Source organism: Colias croceus, chromosome 8, assembly GCF_905220415.1.
Source record: "Colias croceus chromosome 8, ilColCroc2.1".
In the NCBI taxonomy this organism is placed as follows: domain Eukaryota; kingdom Metazoa; phylum Arthropoda; class Insecta; order Lepidoptera; family Pieridae; genus Colias; species Colias croceus.
Window position 1 is genome coordinate 460978 of NC_059544.1, and position 17202 is coordinate 478179.

General features: G+C 34.4%; 3 protein-coding genes across 3 annotated transcripts; 1 reads left to right on the top strand and 2 right to left on the bottom strand.

Annotated features, from left to right (window-relative positions):
* Positions 1–864: 864 nt before the first annotated feature.
* LOC123693560 (piggyBac transposable element-derived protein 4-like) lies at positions 865–13736 on the bottom strand. The gene is made up of 6 exons (XM_045638721.1): positions 13724–13736; positions 4408–4594; positions 3851–3934; positions 3653–3757; positions 3451–3584; positions 865–3370 (listed from the first exon to the last, which is right to left on the bottom strand). The coding sequence occupies exons 2-6, from the start codon at positions 4413–4415 to the stop codon at positions 1626–1628; spliced, it is 2076 nt and encodes a 691-aa protein (XP_045494677.1). The 5' UTR covers positions 4416–4594; positions 13724–13736; the 3' UTR covers positions 865–1625.
* Positions 9241–10314, bottom strand: LOC123693561 (60S ribosomal protein L44). Its single transcript, XM_045638722.1, has 3 exons — positions 10231–10314; positions 9918–10091; positions 9241–9404 (listed from the first exon to the last, which is right to left on the bottom strand). The coding sequence occupies exons 1-3, from the start codon at positions 10231–10233 to the stop codon at positions 9267–9269; spliced, it is 315 nt and encodes a 104-aa protein (XP_045494678.1). The 5' UTR covers positions 10234–10314; the 3' UTR covers positions 9241–9266.
* LOC123693558 (chromatin assembly factor 1 subunit B) lies at positions 10662–17041 on the top strand. The gene is made up of 8 exons (XM_045638720.1): positions 10662–10905; positions 11031–11258; positions 11711–11919; positions 13974–14152; positions 14396–14486; positions 15060–15263; positions 15750–15886; positions 16413–17041. The coding sequence occupies exons 1-8, from the start codon at positions 10777–10779 to the stop codon at positions 17015–17017; spliced, it is 1782 nt and encodes a 593-aa protein (XP_045494676.1). The 5' UTR covers positions 10662–10776; the 3' UTR covers positions 17018–17041.
* The last annotated feature ends 161 nt before the right edge of the window (positions 17042–17202 follow it).

Here is a 17202-nt window from a genome sequence, read left to right on the forward strand (position 1 = left end):
TCAACTGTGGCGGCCATTTTGCATGGTTCGCGCATCTGTGGAGGCCATTCTTGGTGGTCCCGCGCGAGTTATTAAAATGACGATATTTCTAAAATTTTGTAGGGAGCTACTTTGTATAACTAATATCGTTCGAATCTTTATGAAACAAGCTAATATATAAAAATATCTTAGTTATAAATTAGTTTGCAAAACAATAAAAAAAACACTTTAAAATAAGCGCAAAAAAGATCCTCTTAAACTTAGAATAACAGGATGAATTCTGTTGCATTTATTTGAAATAAAAATCAATATTCTACAATTTAATGATAATTACAAATCGATCAGCACAATAAAAGACATGAAGCCTTTGTCATTTATTCTAAAATCGTCTACTAAATTAAACAATTTAACCACAAAATCAATCTCTAATCTAAAGAGATCGCTCAACAGACGGGGAAAAAGTACATGACTAACATAGTATGGATACGACCAAGACTGTCACATTTGAACCAATAATATGAAAATAAATGAAGTTCGTAGCTCAGCTTGGCTTGTCGATCGTAAGTCGTAACTGATCGATCACTCAAGTTAAGCAACTTCGGGCGCGGTCAGTCCTTGGATGGGTGGTCGCAAAGTGGCATTTCAATCGAGCGCTACCATGCTACGAAGGGCACGTTAAGCCGTTGGTCCTGGTTGTTAAAAATCGTTAGACCATGTCGAAAGCCTAAAGACAAAATTAAATCAAAACATTGCAGACGAGAGTCTTTTTAAAAAAAATAACAAAAACTTATACAAAAACATAATAAAAAAAAAGAGATATCAAGGGACACCCGGATGGAACGAAGTTCCTTTCTTTCTTTTTTTTTTTTTTTTACTTTGCCTTTCGATGAAATAGTGAAGGAATTGTAATAAAATTTAATTTTTTTAAGTTTTAATTTGTTCCAATTGTAAGCATTCTTCTTCCTCCAACCTTTATGTTTCTTCTTTTTATTTTCTTTATTACCCATTTTGTCTTATCGTGTTGTCACCCTTTTTGTTACGATTGCGCGACTCGTCGACAAGCGACACAAGTTCCCCGTGTGACGGCCAAAGTGGGACTGGCTAGTGGCTAGTGGCACAGTTGACAGATATATACGTACACTTGTGGCTACTGCAGCGATCGAGGTAGGAACGTACAGGGTGGCTCACGCTAGATTGGCTGGTCGCGCGCTAATTTCAAGTATTTCTTGTTTATTTCAAAACCATCGCATATTTCAAAATTCTAACTCGGTACACGTATGGGTTGTATATTTTATAGTTAATATCCAAAAAGTCGTAGCTTTACGTTTGTTATTTTGAAGATACCAAAGATTTAAAAAAAATAACAGTGAAACTTTGAATTTTTTTTTTCTATCGAGAAAATATCATGGAATCATGTTTCTAAAAAATGTACAACTTTCTTGTCAAGAATTTTCATCACGACAACTTTATTAATATAAATATTACGAAGGTTTAAAAAGGGTCGTAAATGTTAGAAAAAGTATCGTGACAACTTTTCGTAAGAATACCTTACCCGCAACAAAAGATACAATTGTGGATGGACTTATTTATACAAATAAATCTAGGGCGTGTAAAAACCAGGGTGTGGGTCGCGGGCAAAAGCTAATTTAACATAAATTATGTAACTTTGAATGAATAGAAAGGAAACAGGGGTCCATACATACAGTTTTACTGCAACCAACACAGAACGTACGCACCTGTTTCTTGCACACCGTGCACGCTCGCCGCTTGCGTTGGTGGTTCCCCATCGGGAACTCAGCCAATCGGTGAGTAACATCGACGCGCATGTTCCGTGTTGGTGCAGGCGGAAGTGGTGAAGGAGAGGAATGCTTTGAAAGAAGTGATTTTATCAGAGAGATTCGGAAATTACGATGACTTAAAGAAGAAGAGTGATGATGATATATAATATACGAATTTAAAACGGACACGTTTAGCAATCTTCTGAAAAATTTTTTGTACCACACCCTGGTCCGTTTCCGCTCGACTGGGTACATGGACAATAATTGATCTTTTTTGTCCACCCCACCCATCATGATATTGTAATCCAATATCAGGATGGGTTTGGTGGAGCCACCAATTGAGCGCTGGCCGTTGCCATGGTATGTAGAGATCATAGCCACCCTATTAGAATCTCTCCATACCATGACATCGACGTCCCCTGCGGTGAGACCAGCAATTTGACCTGGGCGCATAATTTGCTTGGTGAGACTGTGTAGGGTCTGCGGAACGTACTTACGATCGGTTCGCAGGGTTCCGACACAGTCAAACCCCAAGGATTTAAGACGTCGAGCGAGGCTTGGGGAGTGGTAAAAGTTGTCCATCCACAATGTGTATCCTTTGTTTTCTAGGCCTTGGATCAGTCGCAATACAATGGATGGTGTGAAGGCCTCCAATGGATCTTCTGTATGTTGTAGAGGGGCTTTTTTATGAGCGTGAACCTCAAACCGCCATAGGTAGCCGGTTTGAGATTCACAAATCTCATAAGTTTTCACCCCTCTACGTGCAGCTTTATTGGGAATAAGTTGGCTCATTTCGAGCCAACCTTTCCACATTAAAAGACTCTCGTCTAGTGCAATATTTTGAGCTGGTGTATAAAGTTCTTGGAATTTTTTGTTCAAATGTGACAGTATTGGCCGTATTTTATATAGTTTGGCCTCGGAGTTGTCCAGTTCTACCGCACACATGTCGTTGTTATCGTTAAAATGCAGACATTTGCTTAATAATAAAAAACGATCGATAGACATGTGTGCGCTAAAACCGGGAGTATAAAATATGTCAGGGGTGGAAGACCAGTACTCATCTATGCGGGTCTTAATAACAATCCCCATAGCCAAAATGATCCCAAAATATGAGTATAACTCATTGGGATCGGTGTCCTTCCACCGGGAGATACGGCTTCTGGGACACATGAGGTTGTTATTAATCATCTGGTCTGCCACCTGCTGAGCATATTTATTCGTCTCCAAGGCAATGTGCTCCATAATTTGAAGATCCCATATATCAATAAAAATGTCATACGGGTCGTTATGAGAATTTGTCGGACCAACATTACTTTGGGAAAACGTTTCCCGTCTCAATGCAGGGGGCATTGGAGAATCCGGAAACTCTTTCCAATCAAAATCATACCAGCGCCAAGGCTGTTCCGTCGCCGTTAGAGGTACAGCAGGCACTGGGTCAGCGATAGACACTGGGTCAGCGATAGGCATCAGTGGGTCATCAGTGGGTGACTCTTCGGCAGAATCCTCATCCTGGTCCAAGGGTGTCTCCATGGTGCTCTGAAGCATCCTTGGTATACCACGAAACACGACTGTCTCTTCGTCGTCGTCGCTCTCGTCGGAGTCTTCTTCGCTTCCTGTAACAAATGGTTAAAAACCAGGTAAAAACCAGTAATTTGGCTACGGCCCTAAACCAAACATATTAGCGGGTTCTTACCGTAATTGATTAGGTAAGACATTTCATCTCGCAGGTTCCGTAGGCGAGGAGGTGGTAATTGCTGCATATGCTGTATCGGAGAGTCGGGTGGTAGCGTGCTTTGATCCGACTCCAATTCCTCGCATTTAACAAAGCTAGAATAAAAGCAGTGTGGTAGTATCGATATTTTTAGAGATAAATAAGAAAGTTGTAAGCTACTTACATTGTCGGCGAAGGCACCGAACATAGCAACGGTGATGGTGGTACAACCGATGGTGATGGTGGTAGTGGTTTCACCGATGGTGTTGGTGATTGTCTACGATTTGATCTAGATGAACATTTTAAACCAAAAGTTAACACTTGCTGATTTAGTATTACAACCATAATAATATCTACAAGATACTAAAGTAGAACTACTTACGGCCACATGCGCATCCTTTTTGGATGCATGGCAGTCTCAAGACCTTGGTCTTCCGGCAACTCACCAATGTCGCGGATCACAAGTCTAAAATTCAATGATAATAAATTTAACGAGTCAATGATAATAACAATATTTAATTTTCTTAACAGAGAAAAATAAAAATAGGAATCGCACACGCACACCCCTACCGCGGTGCGGTACTCGTGTGTGAGGACGTCTAGTATTACTTATAAAGCGCTGAGCGCATAAAATCTCATAAAACATTCAAGTGTTAAAAAAGCAGTAAGCAGCACTGCGAAAGAAGCTATGCAATAGCTTAAAATGCAATAACACATGTACTGTTACAAGTTGAAGTAAACGTAAGCCAATAAAAAATGGTCACTGATAATTGTTTTGGAGTCTTAAAAACACAAATAAAAAAACTGACCAAGAATATTAAAATTGAAATCCACTGATGTCTTATCCATACAAATCGATCATCCGAACAAATCCTATAAAAATGGCGGTTCAGTGTCTTCAATACACAATCTATGAATTAAAAACTGTTCATTACTTACCGATTCATGATGTAATACCGTCTTCCAATATTTTTGACTCCACAACAATTCACAACACAATAATAAAAACCCAATGAACTGCTCGTCGATGCGCGCCAAAGAAAATACAAATAGATGCAGGCGAAATCGTGACTGCACGGTAACTTTATGTATAGATAAGTTATATACTCAAAATATACCCAAAAACCAATGATATTTTATGTATAGATACGTTTTATAAGTACTCAAAATATACCCAAAACAAATGCTCCACATGCAGCGGCAGTCACACACAAATACAAGTTTCAACTTTCATTTTACTTAATTTACATTGACAGACCGTTTAAGAGAGATGGCTATAATAAAATGATATAAACAAAAAGGACAAAGATAGTTTGTCACTTCCGCGCAGGTATAAGCAAACGTCATAAGAATTAACCAATTAAATAAAAGTTCCAGTACGCATGCCTTTAGAGAGTCACTAACTCTATTGCTCTTAGGTCACTAACCTCTATAGTTAAAGAGGTCAGTGCTAAGAGTATAATAAAATAATTTGGAAAATCCAAAAGTGCACGACTCATAATGCTCATTTAAATATGAAATATAAAAAAATATATATATATATATAGATATACAGTCTTGTAGTTTTCGTTTTTTATTAATTGCAATTAAACGACGCTGAATTAATTAATCATTCGCATTCAGTGACCTACAATCGTCGATTAGAATATTTAAAAAAAAAAATTAACTCAAATGCATTGAATTTTTTCACAAGTTATAGTGTTTTCAGGTTTCACACATGACGGACAGGAAAATTTTTTGACCTATTTCGGTGTTTTTTTCCAATTCTATTGAAGTAAATCAATTTTTAAAAAGTATGGGATTAATCTCCATTATTATCTCGACAATAGTATGCAAAATATCTTGATTCCGTGAACTAACAACTAACAAGGCTATAATAATAAGAATAGCTGCAAAAATGAGGCGAAAAAAATTTTTCGATCGTAAAGCACTCTCTGATGCTTCGCATCGTCGTGCAATAATAAAAATAATATCTTCATGCGGACTAATCATCACTTGCTCTGTGGACTAATCTTCTATAACTTTCGGAGTAAGCGCGCCGTCTTTCCATTGCTCGCGTTTATATTATTGTTCTGCTGTTTTTAAATCTATTATTGTATTTGTGTATGTAATGTTGCGTACCGATCGTATATTTTTTGTATCGAGGATGCAGGATGCTTACGTCTTCGTTCCCGACTATGCTGCACGACTTCTAAGAAATAAGAATCTAGTAAGTCCAGAAGAAGACGGCTGCTAGGCGACGGAGCGGGGCTCCTATTTTTGTGTATCGATACTATCGATAGCTTTTAGTAAAAAGCTATGCTTTGCAATTAATAGCTAAAATAAGGTGGACGCGAATTACTACACCGAATTTGTACAACTTCCATTTTGCGTCCACGGTGGGCGCAAACCATACCTATAGTGCATAACAATAGAACATATTGCGTCCACATTGTTTTTCATTACGTAGCAATGAATTGTTTGTTAAAATATGCAATTTAAAATAGATTGTAAATTTTTGACTACAAGTTGATAATTTAAATTTTCATTCAAATTAGCAAATTTTTATGCTATTTTTTCATTTTAAAATGGGTAGGTATTCTAAGAATGAGACTAGTATCTTTGAGAATGAGATTCAATAAGTCTGTGGTTAAGAAAATGATATAAACAAAAAATAAATTTAATTCATTAGAAACTAAAATAGGTAAGCTAGGTAATCTTAATAGAAATGATTATTATTTATTTACATAACGTAACTTTGTTTTTTTGTAAATTTTTAGTTCTATTAATGATGAGAAGATAAATATAACCATGGACGAATATAATCTAAGTATATAACTAAGTTTTTCCAGTTTCCTTACAGTGAATGATATAATAATAATATTGATTTTAGGGTTCCGAACCTCAAAAGGAAAAACCGAAATCCTTGTAGGATCACTTTGATATCCGTCTGTCTGCCGGTATTCTGTATAGGTATCTGCCGGTATTCTGTATAGGTATCTGCCGGTCTGCCGGTCTGTCTTTCTGTCAATACCCTTTTTCTTAGTAACGCGTGGAGGTATATAGCTGAAATTTATATTGAATACTCAAGTCTACGGTCCGTTGAAGCAGTGAAAAAATCAAACTTATAAGCCAAAGCAATCAGATACAGCCGCAAATGCTGCAAATTTTCACAAATTTCGACGTTCGCAAGCTTAGATCAATAACTTATTGATCTAAGTTCGCAAGGGAATCAAAACCTACAGGGTACTTTACGTGAACACAGACATTTGAAGTTTGGTACGAAGCAACGTCTTATGGCACAAATAAGGGAAACATTGAAAAAATAATCATTTACAGTTAAAACATATAAAAAAACAACAGGTTAATACGGAACCCTCGGTGTGCGAGTCCCACTCGCATTTGGCCGGTTCTTATTAAATAACTATATTCGTAAATAAATAATTTATTAAAATCTAATTTTTATTTGCATTTATCTGATTAAATATCACTCAACAAACTCTTAAACCTTAAGCTGGTGGACACGAACTGGTCCACGGGTAGACGCAAACTGGAATTTTTGGACGCGAACTGGGTAAAATGCCTAATTCTGCTATTTGTCTAGATAAATAAAAAACCACATGATATTTCCAACACAATTGAAAGGAAATCTTAAAATAGACTATGTAATGAACACGTTACATAAATTTTGCGTTGAAATTTGCTCTGGAACATTTTTGCACGCCTCATAAGCGAAGCGTTGAGGTGGGTACTACTGTCACTTCGCGCAAAACATCTGATTTTTCAAACTTAAAATGTCTTTATGTATCATACATTGCACTTGTAAGATAGTACATACACACACATATTAAGAAAAAATACTATTTTTAACATTCATGATATTTTTGATGTCATTTTTGTTATTTAAACTAGTTAAAAAACAGTTTAAAAAAGTTCTGTCTTGGACGTCCGTGTGTCTGTATGTGCGGAGGATTTTCTTGTTAACACGATAGCGACCGAAATACTTAACTAATCGAGTCTTTTTTTTTCTCTTACGCTTGAGTATGCTCAGGAATAGAACCCTTTCATTTTTCAGGGTCTGATTCGATGTGGTTTAATTGTTATTAAATAAACAAAAAAAAAATATCGACTGTTCTCCATAATTTTAGTATATCTATATATATTCTTTATTTTTTTTTATATTTATAGTGTACTCAAAATTCACCATAATAAACTCGATTCTTTATACTATTAGCCAAGGTTTAAAAAAATAAGTTGGTAGTCAGTCCCTTAAACCTGCGCAGTTTCACATCTAGGTGGGGCCACAAGAAAAATAGCTCAATTATTACGGTACCGCTTTCTTTACTTTTCCAACTGTTTTATTTTATTTCTTTTTTTATATTTTTCTCTTACGCTTGAGTATGCTCAGGAATAGAACCCTTTCATTTTTGAGGGTCTGATTCGATGTGGTTTAATTGTTATTAAATAAACAAAAAAAAAAAATATCGACTGTTCTCCATAATTTTAGTATATCTAGATATATATTCTTTATTTTTTTTATATATATATTTATAGTGTACTCAAAATTCACCATTATAAACTCGATTCTTTATACTATAAGCCAAGGTTTAAAAAAATAAGTTGGTAGTCAGTCCCTTAAACCTGCGCAGTTTCACATCTAGGTGGGGCCACAAGAAAAATAGCTCAATTATTACGGTACCGCTTTCTTTACTTTTCCAACTGTTTTATTTTATTTCTTTTTTATATTTATAGTGTACTCTTTATAAATAATCAATTTTATTGTAAAGGATGAGATTATGAGGCGTGCACTTTTGGATTTTCCAAACTATTATTTTCTCCTTCAAACTTTCCAACTAAGTGGACGCGAACAGGCGCAATTACCCTAAATATCCTAAGTAAATATCCCACGTACATTTAATATGAAAAATTTTAGCTTTCTCTTTTTGGTTTTCTGCTTTAATTATTTCGCAAAGAAGGGAAGTTCATTTAGAATCTTTAAATAGGTAGAGCTCCTCGTTGTGTTGCACAATGAGGACGTCATTTCGAAAATCTGCTATGAATACAAAATGTATGGGAAATCGAATGTATGGGAGCGTTTAATGTAACATTTTTGGATATTTCCAATGATAATTTCTCGTTTTATTTTTAAAAATTTATTATGGCCATTTTACTCATTAGGTTAAGTACTTTCGATATCAGTTTAAAGTTTTTTGATATCTGCAATAGTTACGGAATAATCGCTTGTGAACACTTAACATCAAACATTATCGTCCGATAGTACCGCTGGCATATCGGTGTCGGCTCCGATATCAGACCTTACAATGTGAAAGACAGGTACCACCAGAACACAGATCATACATTTTACTTACCTCCGATATCAGATATCTGTTGTTGGCGTCTCAGAGGGTATAATCGATCTCCAGGAGCAGGCGACACAGATGCGTTATTTTTGACGACGCGCTTTGGAAAATTGCCACAGACGAAAGGATAAGACACATTATGTAAAAATATATTATTATCAACTAATGATAGATATATTTAAATAAAATTGTAAATGTGGATTTCATTTGAAATTAACTATTTCATTTTAGGAGATTGCAGTTACTAGAAGTTTCTCATTTTCAAAAACAAAATCTAGTAAATTATTTATCATTTTTTTTTTATAAAAACCATCTTATGAATTTGTCGTATTAACATGTAATCTGTAAATATTTCTAAGAGATGCTCAAATGGTTATTACTTGGGCCCTCCCTAATTTTGGTACAGTTAATGTATTTCAATAAAACACTAGAATTTTTAGCACTTATTTATTAGCCAGCCTAGAACTGGATCATCTGTCCCTTCCTCTTCTTGTCACCGCCGAGCTCGAAGTGTTTGCATCTCTTGAGAGCCACCTGGGACCTCACCTTGCAGTCGGCACACTCAAGACGAAGCACAATTTTCTTTGTGGTTTTCGCCTGGAAATAAAAAAAACTTATTGAGAACAAATATACAAATATAACTTACACAACTGAATTATTAGAAGATTTATTTTGTTAAGTGTTTTTAACCCATCTACATACAATAGAATTTCTTTATAAGCTACTCATGAAACTATAGTGTTTAATAATGATAATAAGAAGTTCTATTTTACATTACTAAAATGTTTAGACCTTTATTGTATGTATGAAAATAGAAAATACTAGCATTGTTTAGTGTAATAATTTCGACTGTGTTGTTTTGAAACATCTATGCTTAATAAATGATTGTAAACTAAAACAGCATAAATGTACAGTACGAATGTTAGAGCAACAACAACTTGAGACAACTTCATAAAATTAAGCAAAACAATTTAGCATAAAATTATGAAAGACCCAAATATTATATTTATTTATCTTGCGTGTGAGAAACAAATGTTTTATAAAAGATTGTAGTACTACTGAAGTAGTCAGTAGACAGTTTAGTGAAGATAATTTGAGGTTAGACTTTACCTTCTTTTTGAAGATAGGTTTGGACTGACCACCATAACCCTGTTGTTTGCGGTCATAACGTCTTCTACCTTGGGCAGCGTGCCTTTCCTTAGACTTTTTGTACTGAGACACTTTGTGAACTTTGTGGCACTTGCATTTTTTGCAGTAGGTTCTGCGCTGTTTTGGTACGTTAACCTGGAATAAACAAAACCCCGGTATGAAATATGGAACAATTAGACATAACTATCACACAACCCACGTATTTCACCGCATAAATCACATTTGTGCTAGTAAATTAATTTGATTTCTTTGGATTTAAATATTAAAAACACACCATTTTGCCGTTTTCCTATCTCTGCCGACCAAACGTCAAAATGAAAGAGAGACTGTGGAATTGACAAACTACAATTGACATTACTTGACATTGACATTTCCATTTTATTTTTGATGAATATAGAGTGTTTTGGACGGTGTCATTAATTTATACAAGATAAATCTTGTGTATTTTTAAACCACAAATGGAAATAATGTGATTATAAATCTGCACTAATAAATGCACATAATTTGAGAAGAAACTCTTAAATAATCTATTTACCTATGATTTTTGTAGTCATTCATCTAAACCACAGATTACGTATTAATAATTTTTTGTAGGTGTGTGTGGTATGGATGCAATATTATACATATGCACAATCTGTGTTTTGCAGTCTGTCTACGTTTGCAGTGTTTTGTGTCATAAAAAAAAAACCTTGCTCTGTAGTCTGTGTTTGTCAACTGTCTATCAATATTGGCGCCAATTGAGCTTGAGTTGAAACTTGAAAACAAAAACTTTAGTGCAAGATTAAAATATAATTAATTTGTATCAAACATATAATTTAAAATGAAGTTTGCAATACCAGAAATATCATGGCACAATAGGGACCCTGTGTTAAGTGTAGATTTTCAACCACGATCAGATTTAAAAGATCCCTTACGGCTTGCTACTGGTGGTACGGATTCTCATGTCGTGGTAAGTGTTATTCAATTAGATCGTCTAATAATAATGTACTGCTAATTGCTCGGCCTCTGCGTATTTTTTTCTTTGGATATTTATCCTGTAACTTATTACGCATTTTTGTACGACGATTATTTCAGATATGGTATGTATCAATATCAGAAGCAGGAACAGTCAATTTAGAAGTAGCAGCAGATCTAACCAAGCACCACAAAGCAGTAAATGTTGTGAGATGGTCTCCCAATGGCCAGTTATTAGCATCTGGTGATGATGAAGCTATTGTTTTTGTGTGGAAGCAGAAGAATGAGGACCCAGCCCCAGCTGTGGAGGGTGAAGAGCAGGATAAGGAAACATGGGTTATACATAAGGTGTGTATATAAAAATTTATATTATATGTTTCATGTTGCATGTTGCTTTTTATACTTTCATGTTGCAGAGACTCCATGTTGTATTTGTTTGTTTCAGTTGGTATTTTCATAGCTTTGTTTTTCAATAAAAAAATAGATTTGCTAATTATTTGTGTGACATCAGACAAACAGAGAAAAAGGAATGGCTCAATACATTTCAATGGAGATTTTTTTTTAGAGCCAGCCCATCCCATCATCTGTATCCCATCATTTGTATGGGGAGTTGCGTCGCTACGTGCGTGCACTTTCATACTAGCCCATGGCTGGAAAGACAAAATAGTTGCGGAGACAAAATAGTTGCAGAGACAAAGTTGCTCGTGCGCGCTAGCTCTAAGTGTCTGAAATCTGAATTGTAATTTTTCACATATACTTATCAAGCGATGTTTCTTAACCATACTTATTAAACTTTACAGACACTCCGCGGTCACATGGAAGATGTCCTGGACCTGAGCTGGAGCAGCGATTCCCTGCACCTCGTGTCTGGCTCAGTGGACAACAAGCTGCTGGTGTGGGACGTGGGTCGAGCTCGATACACCAGCCTGGTGACGGACCATAAAGGCTTTGTGCAGGGGGTCGCTTGGGACCCTAAGGGACAGATTATAGCATCTGCTTGTACAGATAGGTTTGTATTGTTTTTCTAGTTGTTTTATAGTCCATATATTATGACCTTATTTATTCATTTTGGGTTAAAAATGCAAGGAAAAAGTGATAGATACTGAACCTAAGAATGTTTAGATTATAGTCGAGCCAATTTAATAGGCAACATTTGACATCTATCAATTTTATCTTCGAAGAGAGGTAACCTGCTTAAAAACATCGATTAAAGTGTATTAATCGATACGGATTTGAAACATTTGTCAATCGAATTTATTAATTTATGATGATTTTTATTCACAAGTAATCAATGCATTCAATTCTAGATGTCAGATTTCGATTTTTAGAGTAACGTCTCTAGTATTTAAAAAGAAAAAAGGTTTATTGACACAAAATTGTAGCGACGTCAGTTCTTCAATTCAGAAATTGTTTATTATGTTTAGGATGGTTTATCAGTAAAATGAAATCTTAAAATTACTTGTATCGGTCATTATTATTAAAAATATGTAATCGTTATTGAAAAAAGTTAAGCAAATGTGCAGTTCCACAGAACAGTAAGAACAAAATAGAAGTGCGATGTGGGCGTGGCCCACGTGTCACTAGTAAGGTAAGATCACCTAACTCGCTCTCAGTTGTGCGCAGAAAAATATTCGAGTCGGTTGCCAACTGTCAAACCTTATTTCCATATTTATTCATTATTTAGAGCGTGTTGTTCGGTATTAGAGTGGAAAAATGATAGCAGACGAAATAATATCAGCAATCGAGGCATTTCATACCATCGGTAAGTCTTATTTTAATTTATTTTAAATATATTTTATGTTACAACTTCGCTTGTCGTAATTTGTCAAAAATTTATAAAAATATTAAGTCAAAATGAACCTTAATCCATAAGAAATAAGTACTAATATAGATTGAACAGCAAACAAGACTTTCTGGAATATTATTGAAATAAACAAACGAATGTCGGATTAGTGATGCATGTGGCGCATATCGACAGTATCGATACTTTAGAAAAGACAAACATTTCAAATATTAAATTTTATTCTATTTTTCCTTAGCTTTCATTTGTCCTATTTATTTATAGATTTTCGAAAGAGCCTAATTTAAAAAAGAAATGGGTAATAAATGCAACGTGACGAGTTAACTGGATGCCGAACAGCAATAAGCAGTCTAACAAAGGCCACCGATACATCAAACCTACGGCAGTTCCAAGATTTAAAATAATGCATATTTTCTGTTTGTTTTGTAAATATAGATTTATACTATTCTATTCCGTTTTTTATTTAAATATAATAATATGAAAAGACGTACTTAGTAGTAATAAACATACTCCAAAATGTGACACATTATCCTATACTCATATAATAGAAAGAAAAAAAAATGCACAAAAATATATTTATTTGTGAATTATCGATAACAAGGCTGACATCCCTTAGAGCATAGCATCAGGTTAATGTCAAGTTAATGTCATTAATTTAGAGTGACACAAATTTCAACCTTATCTTTATGTGTAGAGGTTCAAAGTTATATGTATTGAAAACCAACGCCATCTGTTGTGGAATAGCTGAATGTTTTCGAATTTGGAATTTCTGAGCAAAGAGAAACAAAACAGCTAATATACCTAGGGATGTATATTAAAATAAACCGTAACTTGGTTCGTTAGGGTACATATTGAAATGCTGAATTTATAACCTAAGTCAGTTTTTACTCAAATTAAGCTGTCCAATCAAAGGCATAGTTTACTTGTAGTGTACTGTATAACTATCGGTTTAAATGTGTGGGTTTGGCGACACTGGTTTTCATACTAATGATGACATTATAGCACTTCTATTATGTTCTTACTGTTCTGTGTGCAGTTCTAACAAAACGAAATATTATGTTATTCTATGTCGTCGTTACTAGGTTACGTTGTTGAATTTTGTTGAACTGTCAAATGTTGCCTATTAAAATGGCTCTACTATAAATGATTATAGTGCTTATAATTTACATCAATGTCATAAAAGAAAAAAAAAATTCATAACAATTTGATATACCATATACCTATATTTTTAAATTAAATCCTATACATTTTGAACATTCCAGAGTGTTCCGCACAATAGACATAACAACAAAGAAAGTGAATTCCCGAAGCAGCAAGGCAATCCTCCCATTTCCCGCTGACCATCCGCTCCATGGAGTCAAAGTGAGATTGTACCATGATGACACTCTGCAGACTTATTATCGGAGACTGCACTTTAGTCCTGATGGCATGTTTATAGCAGGTAAGATTAATATTTCTTTTGAATTCACAAGAGTGAATTTAATATTTTAAGTAAAATTTAATGAGTAAAAAATAAATATTTAACTGTAATCTAGAAGTTCATAATTTTGTACCCATAATATAAAGTTGTTTTCATTGAATTACAAACTTATTGATTTGTGATAGGAAAATTTAATTTAAATAAGTTAGTTTATGCTCTTACAATCTAGTTTTTATGGTTATGCATAATCAAATTATGTTTCAGTTCCTGGAGGTAAAATAGAACCTGAACAAGGCAAAGTGGACACAAAGCCAATAAATGCTGTATACATCTATTCCAGATACTCCCTTAAAGTGTAAGTATGTAAATAAATTATGTAAGTAAATAAATCCTTAAAAATTTCATTTAACAAAAAACTTGTGTCAATATTATAAGAAATAATAAGAAATGTCTGTTTCGGTTCAGTTAATAATTTTTATTCAGTACTCAATGTGTAATATGCACATAATTTTATTAAAAATATATTTTTAGAATTTAAAGCATTTCTGGATACATAGATCAGGAAAAAATCTAACACATGATAATTCTAATATTTATTAATTACTTTCATTCACCTTTCAAAAGGAATAAGTTTTCTGTTAACCAATATATTGTACAGTTTTTTTCTTCAATTTAGTTATAAGGTTTTTCTATACTTATACAGTCAATATTATAATTCTTAACTTGTATTAATTTCTTATTAAAGACCTAAATGGAGTTTCTTGCCGATTCTTCTCCATAGATACTGCTTTCCGAATCGGTGGTAAATGTTAAAAATACTTACCTATGTAATGACGATTCGAAAGTGCTCCTAAATAGTAGTCTAATTGAATAAATGAATGTTTGAGTTTTGTTTTGTTTTGTTTAAATAAATAAACACAAATTTCAGTCCGCTATGCATCCTGCCCTGCATGGAGCCAGCACTAGTAGTCCGCTGGTCTCCACTCCAATACAAGCTGCGAGACAACGGGCCTTCGCCCCCGTTCCCGCGGCCCCGCCTCGTGCTGGCCGTGGCCACCAAGCGGAATGTACTGCTGTATGACACGCAGCAAACCACACCAATTGCGCTTATATCTAATGTGCATTATACCAGGTAAGAATAGTGACTATTCATATAATTTTTTTATTTTATTTATGACACTAACAAGTAATTCCAATGTAATTAAAATAAAAATAATTACAAGAACAACAAAAAACATTTACTTATATAATTTTAATTTATAATAACTACTTAAAACTATGAAAAGACTAATAAATAATAATTTATTATCCTCCCAAAAATACCCAAAAAAAAAAAAAACTAATATGCACTACGCTAGTTTAATAAAAGTAAGAAACATGCAAACATAAGGTGAAATTTTTGATAAGTTTACAAACTTTAAATTAAATCTGTCCGTTTAAAGTGCGACAAAATCGAAGTACAGTTAAACAGGTGAAGCTAATAAAAGCGCGATAATAAGATACCAAAAAATGCAACAAACTCAAACAAGGCTAACACAATAATTACTGAAACTTACATCCTTGAAAAGTTTTCATCTCTTTATGTTAAAAAAAGTTATGATAAAAAATATTGTTACAGGCTCACAGATCTAAGCTGGTCGAGTGATGGCCGTGTACTGGTCGCTTCAAGCACAGATGGGTTCTGTTCACTCATTACCTTCGCTGAGAATGAGCTGGGCACAGTCATGCCACCTGCTGTGGATGTACCGGCTACAGGTAACATTTATATTTAGAAAAATAATTTACAATATCTATAAAATTATGTGACGTGTCTCGCTTAGAAAAAAAATCTGTGTGACAGAATTCGCATTCGGTCATTGTGGACGTCGAGCCATACAAAACTGTTAAAAAATATCTATACTATAATATTATAAAGAGGAAAGGTTTGTAATTATGTATGTATGTATGGTTTTCACGCATAAACCTCTCAACCGATTTTGATGAAATTTGGCACAGACAATCTTTAGAGTTTAGACCCTGAGAAAGAACATACCTTTTATTGCGAAATATGTACGACGGGTGAAGCCGGGACGGACCGCTAGTAATTAATAACTAAGTAGTAACCATCATATATTTCGAAACTTCTCAAAAGAATCGATTTTTAACAAATTAAAAACCAAATAATTACAACACAAAGAAAATAAATAACAACACATAACACATTAACATTATCCAAATTAACAATTCAGATATACCATAAAATACGACAATTACATACTCATGAAACAAACCTTTTTTACAGAAGCAATGGATGTGGATGAACCACAACCAGAAGTGAAAGAAACTCCAGAAGAAAAACCAGCAAAAACAAAATCGGAGCTTCCCAAAATAGACTCGTACATCAAATTCAAAACGCCTTCAGAGAAATCGCCTAAAAAGCAAAAAGTCGAAACGAAGCAACAGAAAACACCAGTCAAAGTTGATTTATTAGTTGAAACTGCGATGCCGTCTTGGTCGGATAATTCTAGCAGTGACGTCATCAAACCGAGCAAATCTAATGATGTAGTTATTATAGAAGATAGTGAAGACATGAAACTCGTATATGACGATACGGAAGGCAAAAGCCAATCTCCGAAAATCATCACTGACAGTGAAGAAAAGAAATTACCCGAATCTCCAAAAAATGCAAGTAAATCGAGCGAAAAAACTGCAGAAACGAAATCCCCTAAAAGCAGTCAAGGATCTAAGCCAAGTACTCCAACGTCCAAAAACGTAGATTTTATGAAACAAGCAAAAATAACAGATATTAAACAGCCTGTAACGGTGAAAACTCTACAGAGCCCTAAAGCCCCTCGACGAGTTAGCTTCGTGACTCTATCTAGCCCTAAGAATAAGAAATCCTGTTAGTTGTAATAAAGTATTATTTATGTATTAGTGGTTTTATTTCATTTTAACTTTTATTACGCACATAAAACATGTTCTGCCCTTGTCGAACTTGACATACAAAAGTTTCTGAACATGTTGATTCACTTACAATAAAAATATAGTCATGATAAGAGCAAAAAAATTCTTCAAGATGTTATAGGTATCTT

Bases quoted from the DNA above. Each gene is read 5' to 3' on its own strand.
- LOC123693560 (XM_045638721.1), bottom strand. The intron at 3,758-3,850 runs GTAAGTAGTTCT...ATGTTCATCTAG, and splicing joins AAAAGGATGCGCATGTGGCC to ATCAAATCGTAGACAATCAC. The intron at 3,371-3,450 runs GTAAGAACCCGC...CATTTGTTACAG, and splicing joins GTCTTACCTAATCAATTACG to GAAGCGAAGAAGACTCCGAC.
- LOC123693561 (XM_045638722.1), bottom strand. The intron at 9,405-9,917 runs GTAAAGTCTAAC...TTTTATTTCCAG, and splicing joins AACCTATCTTCAAAAAGAAG to GCGAAAACCACAAAGAAAAT.
- LOC123693558 (XM_045638720.1), top strand. From the start codon at position 10,777: ATGAAGTTTGCAATACCAGAAATATCATGGCACAATAGGGACCCTGTG. The intron at 14,487-15,059 runs GTAAGTATGTAA...CACAAATTTCAG, and splicing joins TCCAGATACTCCCTTAAAGT to TCCGCTATGCATCCTGCCCT. The intron at 15,264-15,749 runs GTAAGAATAGTG...ATATTGTTACAG, and splicing joins TCTAATGTGCATTATACCAG to GCTCACAGATCTAAGCTGGT.